This window comes from Ictalurus punctatus, chromosome 1, assembly GCF_001660625.3.
Source record: "Ictalurus punctatus breed USDA103 chromosome 1, Coco_2.0, whole genome shotgun sequence".
In the NCBI taxonomy this organism is placed as follows: Eukaryota; Metazoa; Chordata; class Actinopteri; order Siluriformes; family Ictaluridae; genus Ictalurus; species Ictalurus punctatus.
Window position 1 is genome coordinate 10,761,450 of NC_030416.2, and position 16,024 is coordinate 10,777,473.

The following is a 16,024-nucleotide window of genomic DNA, read 5'->3' on the forward strand; positions in this document are numbered from 1 at the left end:
ACACGATAAATAAAAGACATGGGACACGGCAGAAAATGACGAGTTTGCGTGTTGAAATCATCTCAGGTGTAGTGTGCGGTGCTTTGGCGTGCTTTGGCGTGCTTCGCTTTACTGTGTGCACAATTGTTGTGTTTTCATCTCTCTTTTTTTCAGCCTCATTGTTCTGTTTCGCATGCTATTTTGTGAGTAAAATCGCTATTGATCCTACATATGACTCATCTTTCTCCCACTTCTCTCAGCTCTGGTAGCCAGTGGTGGTCAAACCACCATTTCCAGTCTTGAAGGTGGCAGCAAGGTGCTGATTGGTGGTTCTGGAGGACAAAGGTCAGGACTCCCTTCTTCCCTCTTCCTTAACCACCCTTCTCTGTTGCCCATGGCAGCGGGCACAGCTCTGGGATTGGGCAACTCGCTCGTTTCCAAATCCGGCAGGCCTCTATTCCCGGACGGCATGAGTCCCTCCCCCTGCTCGAGCCCTGACTCTTCCTGCTCTTCCAGCGACTTGCTACACAGCCCACACGATCTGGGGAGTGGCCAAGATTGAGCGACACTTCAAGGAAACCAATCACAGGACCAGGAGGAGGAACTGAAACCTCCCATCACAACCAAAGCATCTCTGTCTCTCTTTCCTCCTTCGTCTTTTGTCTTTCACTCTTTCTCTCTTGCTCTCTCCCGCTCTCCTGATGCCAAAAATACACAAAGTGGAAGAGGGGAGAGATGAAGAGACAGAGGTGAAGACGAGACGACGTGAAGAGGAGAGATTTACATGTAAACCAAAAATTCATCTGGAGGTTTAGTGGCACGCGGTCGACTGAGCGCAGCCACTTCTCCACCGTTGTTTTTTTTTTGTTTGTTTGTTTTGTTTTTTTTCCCCGCTCTCTCTTTCTCTCTCTCTCTCTGTTGTTCTGGAGAGTGTAAAGAAATAAAAGAAGGGACAATAGACATTGGTTTAAGAACTGCAGGAACCAGAGGAAAGAGCTGATTAATGATCGTTGAGCCAAAAATAGCGAAACTAAAAACATTTATTTGTTGCAGAACAGCAGTCGGACTTCAGCTCTGACCAGTCTGGAGAACTTTAAACCAAAAAAAAAAAAAAAAAAAAAAAAAAAATACCCACAGAGGTGAACTTTAAAAGACTCACAGTGACAAAAAGACAACCATACCAAAAACCCATATACCAAAAAATAACCAAAACCAAAAATACGGAAGGAAAAGCTTTATCCCGTGGACCTGTAAATAGTCCAGTGTCCAGCACCAGACCCACACCAACGATCCAGCAACCTCCCGCGCCATCATTTCATCCGACATTCTCCCATTTTGTCTGTTAATATATCAGTATTTTTTTTTTTTCTTAACTCGTCATTGTTTTTTAACTAGTGAAGCGGTGAATCTCCAAGTATTAGCTGTGTATTGCTGTGCAACAGTGAATGAGCAAAGCTCAGAAGTGTCCATGTTTTTTTGACTAGAAGTCTAGGTATGTACAAATCTCTCCCGCTTTCTACCTCTTTATCAGGTTTTCTTCTGTCTAGCTTTAGTTCCCATTACCGTTCGGAAATATCCGTATTTAAGTAGGCATTCGTTTTGTTGTTTAACCGTCATCACTGTCATGTCATCATTTCAGCCTCATGTCTAATCACACATGTTAGCCACCCAGGGGTGTGTTTGAGAATGTCATGCCGTGAAAATCGGATGTATTTAATACAAGGTCAGCTGGTGTTTCTGCATGTTTGACGTCTCTGTGTCTCACACGTTCATGTTCATTCTGTCTTATCTCCATTAAAAACACTTTGAATCCATGATCCATCATTTTTCCACCTCCTTCATACTTACTCCTCGTCGGATACCAAAGTGACTCCTCATGGGTCTCTCACTGCGATGCAGACGGAGAACGGAAACCCCCTTCCCTCAGATGCGCTCCCACCTCCCATACACACACACACACACACACACACTCGCATACATACATACATCACCAAGTGGACATTGCTGGGGGAACCTTTGAGGAACGGTGTTTCCATTATCCCTGCCACTTCATGTATGAAGTAAAAAAAAAAAAAAACTTAAAAAAAAAAAAAAAAAACTTTTCAGCCAACCATAATTCCAGAGATTCACAGAAGCAAACCAAAAAAAAAAAAAAGTTTCCAAGCCAAATATCGAAGGAGCTGAGGAAGAGGAGACGAGAAAAATTGAGAAGATCTCTCTTTATCCCTCCATCCATCTGTGAAAGAAAGTCAGGGATGATGTCAGAGGTAGATGATAACAATATAGATGGATGGATGGATGGATGGATGAATTCATGGATGAGTTCGACACTCTTCTTCCTCCTGTCAGTTGAACCCTTCCTGGTCCTTGGGACGGGAGCTTTGATGACCTCACTGAAGTTAAAGAGATGTGGCTGGTTTCTTTTGGGTTTGGGAAGGATGTTCTTTTTCTTCCTTTCGGCTCTTTTCTTTCTTTCCGTCTGTCTGGATTGTGGGAATCTTTCTCTTCTATGTATGTACCTGCTGTTCCTTTGGTTTATTGCGTGCTATGATTTTTTCTTTGGGGGTGGGGTGGGGGGGGGGGGAAACATGTTCAATTATTATAGAATTGTTCTTTTTTTATTATTATTTTTTATGTCCCCCTCCTTGTTCCTAGTCGTGCTAGAGACTCCATCAGGTGGTTGGAGAAATACTGTGAACATTCATCTAAACAGATCAACTAGGATGAAGGTGAACACAAATACACACAGGCACCCAAGAACATAACAAGCCAAAGCTTTAACTCTTGAATCGAATATCAAACACGCGTGTATACACCGAAAGATCGGAACCACGCGGCGCTATAAGAACGCAGGCGTGGAGGTGATCAGAGCTTCTGAAAGGGGACTGATTAACCCTGTTCTCCACATGACCGTTTAGATGGAATGGATCACTTAGTGCTTCTATAGATTTTGTAGTAAATGATCTATGTTACAATGCTTACTTATTGCTGATGTATAGAAAAAGGTAAAAATGTAAAAAAAAAAAAAAAAAAACACACAAAAAAAAAAAAACACAAACAAACAAAAAAAAGTTGCAGACTTAATTTTAGACCAAAATATTTCTGTTTAAATATTTCTAGGCTTTCTTTTTCCACCTCACACCTCTTTTGTGATTGTTCTGATTCTACTTATTTATGAATTTTTTTTTATTTATTTTTATTTATTGATTTATTTATCCCAAATGCATTTTTATTGCTGTGTTCGAGGCATCAGATTGTGTCAAAATGTAATTCTACTTCGCCAAGGCAACCTTTTCAAAAACCAAATCCATAAAAGAATGCAACCATTGGTCCTTATCGACTAATGACCAACACAGGGACGGTAGCTCGTCCCCTTAACCCTCCGCTCCTCCTTTATGGGCGGAGCCTGTGTGGGGATAACCTATCAGGGCGAAGAGCAGCACTGCGCTAGACGCTGACATGACGTTCTGTCCGAACGTCAAACGTTTTAGCACAATGTTACAGTGACCTTTTTACAAGCTCGGTTTAGATTGTAGTGTCATGATGCGGGGTCTTATAGTCTTATAGCATTGAATAATCCCAGTGTATACATATTATATCTACTGTATAAGAATGTGAAGAATTTTCTGTTTTTTTTTTGGGTCTAGATCTTCTAATGTAGCCATCAACTACAGGAAATCAGCACGAGTAGTCATCAAAAAAAAAAAAAAAAAAAAAAAAACACGTTAGAACTTTGTTAGATCGGATTTTTATATTCCTGTGAACCTGTGCGCTTACTGAGAGTCTCACCACGTAATCATTTGTTGACTGCATTGCTGTGATGATGATTGACAGCGTCGAACACAGTGCTGCTCGGAGCCTTGAGCCGAAAGCTTTAAACAGCTACAAAACCAAAAAAAAAAAAAAAAAAAAAAAAAAACACTGGAAGAGAGGAAAGATGGAGGGAATTCGGATAAAAGAGGAAAAAAGTGCAAAGAGGGATTCTGTGCAGAAACGGTCCGGGCCGTGGAAGACTAGGAAAGAAATGTAGCTAAGCAGAATCATATCGATGCTGTCTCCATCTTTCTCTCTCTAGCTCTCTGCTCGACTTCCTTCTTTCCGCTTTCTTTCTCGTTGTCTGTGTCTGATCAGGTTGATGAAGAGAGATAGTTCCTCAAATACCTCACTCTCTTTGACGATAAACCAAACTAACGGACGCTTTAAGCAGAACGATGCATCTGTTTGTAGCGCGTACAAACGGGGCTGCTTTTGGGCGAGCTGAAAGAGGTCATGGGGGCAGATGGACGTTCGGGAAATCACCGTGGTCTCATGCTGCGTCCATGAGCTTCTCAGATAAGCTTTATTTACCAAAGTCTACATGCTAAGGCCATTTGCTTTTTCGAAGCTGCACACGTCACTGTTCTTCAGGATGCAAATAGGGTCCAAAAGTCTGAGTCTACTTCCAAGACGTGTTGTCTGTTAATCGGGTAAAATGAATACAGTACACAGAGGACATCAACCATTGACACTGTGTTAGGAGCATTCGCGTCGGCGATGATCCGAAAATATTCCGAAAATATTCGGATTAAGTCGATTAAGTTTAAACTACTAAATCTGGTTTGCTGTCTGTTTGAAATGATATAGTGTTGAACGATACCTCTTGATTGAATTGTACTGTTAATATCAGTCTAAAACACAAACTTAGGTAGCGGACTCCGACTATACACCATACGTTACAGTCCGATCTTTCTGTAGCGCCATGTGCAACAGGACAGTTGTAAAAGTAGTGCAGTCGTGTTTGGAGGACAAGGACATAAGAGCTAGTCATTATACATCGCAACACAGAAACGTCTTGCTTGATTTCCCAGCTGGCAATTATGACTCAGAGTGACACTTGAGCAGTCGTAAGGACATAACAAGAGCAAATCAGAGATGAGTCAATTGCAGCCCCCTTCTTCTCAGCCTTTGAATCGACGTTCCGTTGAAATGAGCGAACAAACAGTGAGAAACGAAACGGGACCATTGTGAAGACCTTGGGGGTATGTTCTCCCTGCCCTTTTGACCTCAGCTCAACTCCTCTGCCTTCCTTCAGCCCTTATAGCCACTTCTACAGTCAGCAAGCCTACTGCACCTTTCCAGCTCACAATTGTAGCCTGACACCATCTTATATGATTCGGGGTACGCTTGAATGATTGGCCGATTCACTAGAACATACTCTGAAAGCCCATTGGCCGGCGGCCCTGTCTGTCAGCTGTGAGAGGTGCTGAGGGCTGGTGACTGGGTAGAGGCTGAGACTGTTGTTGCTAGGTGACTTTGTAATGTCAAAAGAGTCCGAGAGTAAACGAATCTGCTTCCTGTTTACATCAAGTGATCACTGGGTCGTAACTCAAGAGAATAGTGTCTTCACTACCGAGAGATTAGCATATGCAATGCAGTGAGAAGCTTATCCACCTCAGGAGCTTGATAGTCTGATTTCCATGTACCACAGACAGCATTAGGCATTAGGTTAACCGTGGGTGTAATCAGGACCAGCGTTTCTCTCTCCCACTCTTTTTCACTTGTTTTCTTTTTCTCTTCCTTGCTGTCATCCGGAACTTAAAATCGGTTTTCGGTGTGAACCGAGGGAGCGTGCGTAAGGCGTCTCGCAGTCTCTCGGTGAAGTGAAACACCAGAGAACGATACCAAAGCAAACACTCCACTGGGGGACCCCGACACATCATACGCACTTCCTGAGACGAAGCTTTAACATAACATAATGATTCCAATGCAAAAACAGTGCAATGGCAGCCTCAGTGCACAGCAGGTATTGCTTTTGTCACATTTTCTGATGTTGCTTTACTAAAGCTGGTGTGCTCACCCTGACAGTGGCTCTTGCCTGGGCCATTTGCTTAACAGGCACTGAGGCCTGATCACTGTTATTTCCTTACTAATAGTCAAACACAGCACAGCAAAGCAGGGGAAAAGACAGCAAGACGCCTACCTTTCTCTCTCTTCTGTATTCTTTGTGTTTGATTTCAAATACAGCTTCAGTCCAAAGGAATAACAATAAAAGAGCAAATATCTTAAACTGTTCTAGTGAAACCAAAGATCTCCACTAATGCATCTTCTGCAGCTTTTCTGGCACCCCCAACCGCCCCCCCCCTCCCACCCACCCCCCCCTTCCACCCCCAACCCCCATGTTTGTTCACCTAGCAACTCCAGTTTCTGGAACGATGGCCTCAGCAATCCAAAGCAAATCATCATAAATGATGATTTTGATAAAAATTTATATTTTTTAATTATTTGTTATTGGGGAAAACTTTTGCTTCTCGTGAAGGTTATGGTGACGATGATTATGATGACGATAAAATAGTTTATGTTCATGATTTGTCTGTGATTACTTTTATGATGCTGATCTGTCCCTTCTGCGTGTGTGTGTGTGTGTGTGTGCGTGTGTGTGTGTGTATGGGTGCGTGTGTGGGTGTGGGTGTAAAAGTACATGCATTTATGTGTATGTATTTGCGTGTGTGTACGTTATATATACAGCACCTATTTTATTTTGATACAGTTTGTGTGCATGTGTGAGTGCATGCATGAGTGTGTGTGTGTGTGTGTGTGTGTGTATGTGTGTAAGCACATATGTGATGTATGTGACCCCTATTATCCTTTCCTTTGATCTTTGATGTGAACAGACCTTTTCTTCCCTGTCCCCTTTCTTTCCTCTCTTCCCTTTGGTGACAGGTTAGCCTTTTAGTGTATTTATCTCTGAAACCAAAAAAAAAAGAAGAAGAAGAAGAAAAAATGATGAAATAACTTGCTTGTTCATTGTACAGTGTTGTTCATTTTAAGTCATTTTTGTAACTGAAAGTGTCTCGCTCATCCAAATAAAAATGGTAGAATACTATGAACGGACATTGTGTCTTTTTAAAAAAAAATAAATACACCCTGTCAGGCCTTGTCAGGAAAGCCTTATTAAAGGTGTATTAAGCAAATTACCAGCACGGAGCTTAGCGTCATGTCCGGCTATATTTAGCCCTGGAAATGAAGCTTGGCACAGACTGTTAGTAACATGAGCAGTGTTTAAAGTACCGACTACAGGCAAGCTGCATGCCATTTCAATGTAGCTAAGATCCACACTGACATTAAGTAACCTATATGCTTCTGACGGACACTCTGATAAAAACATATTTAGCTACTTACCATATGTCTCACAAGGGCATAATGTTAGTTAGACAGCTTGGAAGCCAATGATTCACATGCATGTCATGACTCCACAGGCTCGGATAAACAAAAAATTAATTTCGTTGAAGCCAAGAGATAATTACCTAATTGAATTAAACACACAATAATAAAAACAATAAAAACACCACAAGTCACGTCAATACGATCACGAGCTTTCGCTCACCTGCTTTTACTAGATATTGCTGTTTTCATTGCTGTACCAGGTTATTAGTTTAACACGTAATGTCTCGCTTTGATTTTTTGTTTTTTATTACTTATTGTTTTTGTGTCTAAGTATAAAGTCTAGAACAGTGCTGTATGAAGGAAGATACATACTAGGGTTAATCTAGTTATGCTAATCTATTATGTGTTCAAATCATCAGCAAAGACTGAATGCTTATATGTTAGCTAACTAATCTAGCTAGCATGTTGTGTATGGGGTCATTCCTATTTTCCCAGGCTCCTATGTTCCCCAGTTCAATGTTCTGTTAACACACATTCAGTAAACTTTTCCAAAGATTATATGTAGTTTGGACACATTTCCCCAGGGCCCTATTACCTTAATTACCTTTTAACTTTAAAGACCAAAGACACATTTAAATGAATAGCATCATGCATTAGATTAAAGTGCACTAAATGTGACTAATTTTGTTTTAGAGGTCTCATAAAATAGGTTTGTATGCATCCAAGGTCAAAAAACACTTTCATTTTCTCATAGTTTACAATGCAGTATCACCTCTGTTTCTCAGGGTCGCAAACGACTCGTTCAAGGATCCGCTCACTCTAAAGTCCTCCTTTCAGAGAGCCTACTCTGCTCTGATTGGTCAGATGACCCAGTCTGTTGTGATTGGTCTACCGCTTACAGCGCATGTCGGAAAGGAAACGCCCACTACCAAATCTAAATTTCAGCTCGGTAATAATGTCGGTTTTACCTTATCAATTTGAGCCCGAGTCCGAGAGCGATACATCGGAAGACCGACCCGAAATCTCAACCTCAGCTGTAGTGTTTGAGGGCGGGTCAAAGTACACGTCGTTCGCGAGCAGCCAATGAAGACCAGAGGCGGGTTTTTTTTGTTGTTGTTGTTACAAACCTACGTAGGTTTGTACAGGAAGTAAGTCTGGAATTACTGAGGACTCGTTTCTGGTGTTCAGAATATGTTTCTTTTTTGGGGGGAGACAGTAACTCCGTTTGTCGTGCGCTTTTGACGTTCATAAACAGCTCTATAACACACTACATGAAAGGTAATATCTCCGAAAAAGCATAATAGGTGCACTTTAAAATCCACCCTGCATTCACACTTGAAATTTATGAACGTTATTAACATTAACCGTTAATGTTTCCACTAAACTGAAGAAATGCCATACCGTACCCTATAAAATACAGTAAACAGCCATAAAAGGATGTACATGTCCCAGCTCTCACTTATGCTGAAGCCTAACTCCATGTGTTCTTTATAAATCCGCGGAACACGGGACCCTGGGAATATAGTAACCTTTTAAGCTAAGTGGCTTGCTTGTTAGCAAGATTAAACTTTCACTTTTTTCCCCCATGGAAATACCACTTGGATATTCACCTCAGTTAATTAGACTTAGCTTTATAAATTTAAATTTGACCTCCAGTGAGCAATATAGCATTGTAAGAAGTACTATACTGAATCACATATGGAGATACGTGGTGTACTATTTAACATGCTAGCAGTATGTTGTTTTGGGGGTAGCCACTCTACATCGACTGGCAACCTTTTAGATTGTTTTTTCAATGTACAATTTACGATATCTGAAAATGTTTTCCCGTCCACATACGTTGTTGCCAGTGAGTCTTAACCCTCTTTTGTTTCTCACGCGAAGTTGAATGTGCAGTTATTATGTCTGATCACTAGATGGCAGCATCTGCTAAGCCCTACACATTAGTGCAACAGATGATTTTCCCACACACACAAAAAAAGCAACAAAAAAAGCTCCACGCTATCAGAAGCCAAATTAGTCATTATTTTTCTCCTCCTTTCCTTTACTGTTTCTCTCTGCCTCCGTGATTTTCCACCTTCACTTTTGCCCATCTGACTCATGGGACATCTGGACTTGAGCAGTCGGTGTTCCTGATTCTCTGCTCACCAGGATCCTTCTCACACACATATTTACGATGCAGACACACTCAGTAACCTTTCTGGACTGTGATTATGGTTGTTTATGTATCTAAGGCAATCTGAGTTTCAGTGTCGTCTCCTAAACAGTTCTAACCACTTGTTCACTGATTATAGACATGACTTGTAGTCAGGCCAGAGGCTCTCTGATCTTGCAGAGATCAAGAGTTATGAAGAATTTATATATATATACATATATATATATTTGGTGTATGCATGGGGAAACATCTTGCTGATGAATATACAGACACAACATAGATACACTGTATGGCCAAAAGTATGTGGACACCACACCATCACACCCATATGTGGTTGTTCCCCAAACTATTGCCACAAAGTTAGAACCAGGCAATAGTCTAGAATTTATTTGTATGTTTGTAGCATTACAGTTTCACTTCACTGGAACTAAGAGGTCCAAACCTGTTCCAGTAGGACAATGCCCATGTGCACAAAGCAAGGTCCATGAAGACATGGTTTGCCAAGGTTGGAGAACCTGGAGAAACACCAAGCCTCGATCCTACTGAACAACTTTGGGATGAATTGGAACTCTGACTGCACCCCAGGCCTCCATTAGTACCTAATGCTCTTATAGCTGAATGGACAAATCCCAACAGTCATGCTCCAAAATCTAGTGGTAAGCCTTCTCAGAAAAGTGGAGGCTTTTATAACAGCAAAGAGGGACTAATTCTGGAACGTGTGCGCACATATGGATGTGATTGGTCAGGTATCCACATACTTTACACCAATCAGCCATAATGTTATAACCACCTGCATAATATTGTGTAGGTCTCCTGGCACCAAGACGTTAGCAGCAGATCCTTTAAGTCCTGTAAGTTGCGAGGTGGGGCCTCAGGGATTGGAGCTGATTGTCCAGCACATTTCAGAGCTACTCGATCAGATTGAGATCTGGGGAAATTGGAGGTCAAGTCAACAACTTGAAATCTTTGTCATGTTCCTTAATCCATTTCTAAATAATGTTTGGAGTGTGGCAAGGGCGCATTATTCTGCTGAAAGAGGCCACTATCATTAGGGAATACCAAAGCCCCTTCCCAAGTACACCCCTTCGTTGCCATGAAGGGGTGTTCTTGGTCTGCAGCAATGTTTAGGAATGTGGTATGTGTCTAAGTAACATCCACATGATTGCCAGGACCCAAGATTTCCCAGCAGAACATTGCCCAGAGCATCAGACTTCCTCCACTGGCTTGTCTTCCTCCCATAGTACATCCAGGTGCCAGCTCTTCCCCAGGTGAGTGACACTCACACACCAGGCCGTCTACATGATGTAAAAGAAAACATGCTTCATTAGACAAGGCCACCTTCTTCCATTGCTTTAAGGTCCTGTTTTAATGTTCACGTGCCCACTGTGGGCATTTTCTGTGGTGGACAAGGATCAGCATGAGCACTCTGAGCATCCTGCGGCTACACTGCCCCATACGCAGCAAGCTGTGATGCACTGTGTGTTCTGACACCTTTCTATCATAACCAGCATTCATTTCTTCAGCAGTTTGTGCTACAGTAGTTCTTCTGTGGGATCGGACCAGACGGGCTAACCTTCACTCCCCACGCGCATCACTGAGCCTTGGGCGCCCTTGACATTGTCACCGGTTGGCCTTCCTTTGAACACTTTTGGTAGGTACTAACCACTGCATACAGGGAACACTCCCCAAGACCTGCTGTTTTGGAGATGCTCTGACCCAGTCTGACCCAGCCATCACAATTTGTCAAAGTCGCTCAGATCCTTACGCTTACCCATTTTTCCTGCTTCCAGCACACCAACCTCGAAAACCGACTGTTCACTTGCTGCCTAATACATCCCACTCCTTCACAGGTGCCACTGTAACAAGATAATCAATGTTATTCACTTCACCTGGTTTTAATGTTATGGCTGATTGGTGTATTATCACGTCGTTCTGGGCTTTGAGAGATGCTTTGAGATTTAACCTTTCTTCCTTGATTAGTGTCATTGTTACTCCAGCTTAACCACATACCGTAGTTACTATAGTTACCATTGAATATCATAGTAAAACTGTTACTGTTTGATAATATTTCCAGAGTACACTATAGTGAATTACAGAGTAAAACCCATCTTCAAGGAAAGTGCTACAACGTGACACCCAATATCTCCACCCAGTCTAGCAATCCTAGATCAGAACCGTCCTGTACTTACAGAAAGAATAAACAAGAGTCTAGCGTAGCCACACTGAACATGCTCGTTTGTCTTCTATCAAGTTCACATGCAAAAGTCCTATTAAAAAACACTCGGCTGATAACAACTCCCTGCGTGGTTTCTGTACGTTTGCTCAAGATAATCATTCAGTATCATGCTGAGAGCTGTGTACAGATTGGTCAGAGGATTCGTCAGTCATTTTTGCTCCCACTCACAATCTGCCACTGTCAAACTGTCACACAGTCCTTCAGCCCAGAAGGCAAAGGTGTACGTATGTGTGTGTATGTGCTGAAAACATATGTGCGACCCAGACGCTGTACACCTTAGCTTTGCATATTAGGCCTTTGAGGCAGTGAATTAGAACAGCTTCGTTCACGAGCATATGGAAGCATGGGCTCATTCTGTTCCGTCTACAACGAACACTCAAAAACAACGGGGGCGTCTGAAGAGGGCATATCAATAGATGAGTCATTAGACTACTACAGTGCCCACGGCACACGCACACCCTCTACACATCACATCCTGCACACACCAACACTATACACTCAAACACGCAGACTTTCTGGTATATTTAAGTGTAAATATCTCACTGTTTCTCATGACCATCATTTCTCAATACCGTAAAATCAACAATAATCGCATCAGAAACACTAGAAAATCCTGTCTCTGTATGTCTCTAGAGCACCATCAATGTAATGAAGAGAGAGAGAAAGAGAGTATTAGATATAGACGCATCACAATTTCCAAGCATAATTTCAATAAATGTTTCATAATGAGTCCTGTGAGTGAGATGTGACTCAGTAAATGGTCATGAAGTAGCGCAACACCCTGCAGTGTGCGTTCAAGTACTTGCGTGGTAGGATATGTGATCTTTCGTTAAGGGGGTAACTAGGGGCAAGCGGATGCCATCTCTTCAGTGCCAGAGAGAAGTATTACCACAGCGACTCTGAGGGTGGGTTGAGGGAGGGCATACAGCGTATATCTGGCCTCTGATTGGCTCCTTGGTTGGGGCAGCCGTGGCAGAGCCGAGTCCAAATCTGTCTGCAGCGAACGCCCTGGAATGAAGGGGTGGACGGTCCGGTCAGTAAGAGAGAGAGAGAGAGAGAGAGAGAGAGAGAGAGACTATAATGGGAAATAGTGATCTGTGCCAATAGGAAGAGTTTGTTCCTTAGCAAGATACTGGACACACTGTCAACACATGCTGTGCTTAATATAGCGACTGTCACACAGCCAGACAGTACCTCATGCTCTCTCGCTCTTGGAATATTATAGACTCTGTCAGACAAGGGTTTTAATGACACTCACATTGTCCCTGATCTATTCTATTCTGACCTTCTGCGTGTTCCGCAAACTCTCTGTGGCTCTCTAATTGCTCCCTTCATTACCCCACGACTGACGCCTCCGTTCACTTCCTCCCTCGCGCTCTATACCTCCTCCTCCTCCTCCTTCTCCTCCTCTTCTGTTTTTCCTCCTCTCTAGCCTCTGTCCTTTTCAGAGCTGTATGTGGTAATCCTATTACTCATGTGTGAAAACCAGCTGAGAGAGAGAGGTAGGGAAAGAGAGGGAGAGAAGGGATTGTCAGTTCTGTGTTACACTGGGCAGCAGGTGAAAACACGACACAAAGAACATTAGTTGAAGATGAAACTATGAGGCATGACCCTTATGGGAAGGGCTATGTGGGCACGAGGGGGAAATACAGAAAAGAGACAGAAAAAGAGAGAAAGAGACAGAGACGGGAGGGTGAAAGGAGTGAGACTCAGACATGGTGGGGTATTATGCGGCCCCTGACAGTTGGAGCGCCAAGCTTGAAAATAAACAGGTTTCTTTGATGACAAAGAGGCCACTGACACACACACACACACACACACACGCCCATGAATGCCTACTTCCCTCAGCATCGCCCAGATTCCATTGGCCCTGTTGAAACTTGATGCACTCGATATGGCTCCACTTCGCATAATGAAACTTTACGACTATAAGAAGAAGCATAATTAAACAAAAGGGTTTAAAATATTCTGGCAGTGGAAATAAACTAGGAAATATCAGGAAGTTTGACATAAACTGAGGATTTTTAAGCCTTGTCTGCGAGCCCCTGCTTAAGGCTACACTTACCCATAAGCCAATTCTCTTCATCACAGAGCAGATATCTGAACTTGCTTCAATGGAGAAGTACAAACCAGCTTTTAAAGTTATAAAGTAAATCTTTGTGACACTTTATCCTTTCTGATCGACTGAGAAGTGGAGCTACCAGAATTAAACTCCTAATAGTCAGGCCCTACTGCGTTGAGACCCAGTGTGGAGTTTCAGTATCTGTTCTACATTGTGTCCACGTGGGTTTCCTCTGGGTTCACTGGTTTCCTCCCACCCAAAACATAGCAGTAGTTTGATTGGCTACTCTAGATGGCCACTAGGCGTGAATGCGTGTATTTCCGTCTTCTGGAATTGGTTCCAGATCCTCCATGACCCTGTCCAGGATACTGAAGTTGAGTGAGAAGGTTATACTATGAAGCGGTGTGAACCTGACACCACTGTCTGCAGCCTTTGATTTGAACAGGAACTGAATTGAGCAGAACTTCTCATATATATCATACTAAAATGATATAAGTGGTGTTTTCGGGTTTGTTTAATTAAAGCTCTGAGTGAGTGTATGTATGTGTGTGTGTTTGTGTTTCCCCTATCAAAATGCCACAGGCTTCCCCTGGACTCTAGCCACACCTTGAATGTCAAATTTTGTGCATTGTTTAAAAACTGGATATGAATTACAGGAAATATATTACACATAATATACAAACATTCATGGCACCAAGTCATTATACCGTTCCTATTGTTTGGAAGTCTCAAGTGGTTACTCATTGCCCCTAAATACACATGACTCTGTCAACCAACCTGTGTGTAGGCGGCTGAAGCAAGCGTTTGACATCTTTAGGGTGAGACACTAAACTTCATGAGCGCATTACTTATAACTCAGTTTCACAACTCTGTTCTTGTTTGGCCAAAGCCATCCTCGTTTCCGAAAACCAAAGGTTGCACAATCGCCGTGGTAAATGCAGATGGCATCGGCAGCTCGATTACCGTATTACACATCTGTATGAGGCGGTGAGCTCAAAACCCAGCACTGCAGTGTCCTTCAGCAAGACTCTTAACCCTCAGTTGCACAAGGGGTTTCCTTATAATAGATCTAGTCATCAGGTCATGAGGTCATCATCGGGCCCAAAACAGTTCGCTGATTCACACGTTCATGTCAACACCAGTTCATATATGTTCCGAGTAAACACGGGAGCCCGATGTTTTTAAGGTATACAATACACTATTGAGAAAGAAAGTAAGCAGTGATGTACATGACAGAAAATGAACAATAGACAATGAGATGAGAGACATGGAGAAATGGAGGAACTGACAGAGAATAACACAGCGGTCATCAGTGAGCACGATGTGCTATGTACTTTAACCATGAGAGAAAAAGTACCATGATGTTTGAATGGGAAGATTGAGCCATTATTCCCAGGCCTTTCAATTACTACTTGTTTGCATGCACCTCATCCATTCTCCTCTTCACTCTACTGCACTGCACATCACAGTCTTTTCTCTCTCTCCCACTCCCATTCCTCTCAACTCACCGTCCACACTTCCTCTGCTGAAGGCCCTTCGTTACAAAGCCCGAGCGAGATAAAGAGAGATATAGCGAGTCAGCACAAGTGCTAGTCAAAGGAATAATAGAGAAGGAGAGAGAAAATTCAGAGAATTGGAAAGGAAAGAACTCGTCTGAACCGGAGCAGATAATGTTTACGGCCTATATGAACGTGGGAAAGTGCAGATCACAGTAGCTGCTCCTTTTTTCCCTGGGGAGTCAAGGGCAAAGCCATTTTCCTACACACACGCACTGCATTTTTCTGTGGCTTCTCATCTGTTTCCCCTCTGAACAGAATTGTCTGCGTTTTTCAGCACTCATTGTCGTAAATAACAACAAGAAAACGACAATAAAGGTGCAAACAGCGACTTCCCCTCGTAAATGTATTCTGTCTGCGAAGAGATACATTCACGCTGTGTATTCATAAGAAGTATTATTATTATCAAGCAGTTTTTATTCGTTTAATAGTACTAAAACAATGAAATCATATGAAAATTGCTTTAAAAAAGGCCTGGAGAGTATATAGGAGTTGTGAGTTTTAAAGAATTTTACTGTATACAAAGGCCACTCGTTCTTATGCTTAACTCATGGGATGTTTATTAAAGCAGGACCAGGTCTTACAACTTTCTTTGGAATGCAGCTTATTAGGTATTCAGATTTCTGAGCTATAGATGGTTAATGGGGTGGAATTTATTGTCATTGAACAAATACAGGTGCAAATGCAGCAAAATATTGTACTTATGTTTGTTGTAGCATCAGCTGTCTGAAGAACCAACGGAAGATATCATCGCAAATCGTTTTGGCCAGTGCAGGGCCACTGCACCTGGGTACACTTTCATCTTGGAATTTTCAACTTTATCAAACTGTAGTGTGTTTCTATTACATTTTTGGATGTAATAAACTTATTACAATTTTTCAAGTGAGGAAAAA

The 16,024-nt window shown here is 42.4% G+C and overlaps 1 protein-coding gene across 6 annotated transcripts in view; it reads left to right on the forward strand.

Annotated features, from left to right (window-relative positions):
* pou2f2a (POU class 2 homeobox 2a) overlaps nucleotides 1-1,794 on the forward strand; it is a 48,756-nt gene extending 46,962 nt beyond the window's left edge. For 5 of the 6 annotated variants that reach the window (XM_053680920.1, XM_053681123.1, XM_053680692.1 and 2 more), the window contains one exon: nucleotides 240-1,794. In XM_053680920.1, the coding sequence (XP_053536895.1) occupies nucleotides 240-282 (43 nt within the window). In that variant the 3' untranslated portion in view covers nucleotides 283-1,794. 6 annotated transcript variants of the gene reach the window in all.
* Nucleotides 1,795-16,024: the final 14,230 nt, after the last annotated feature.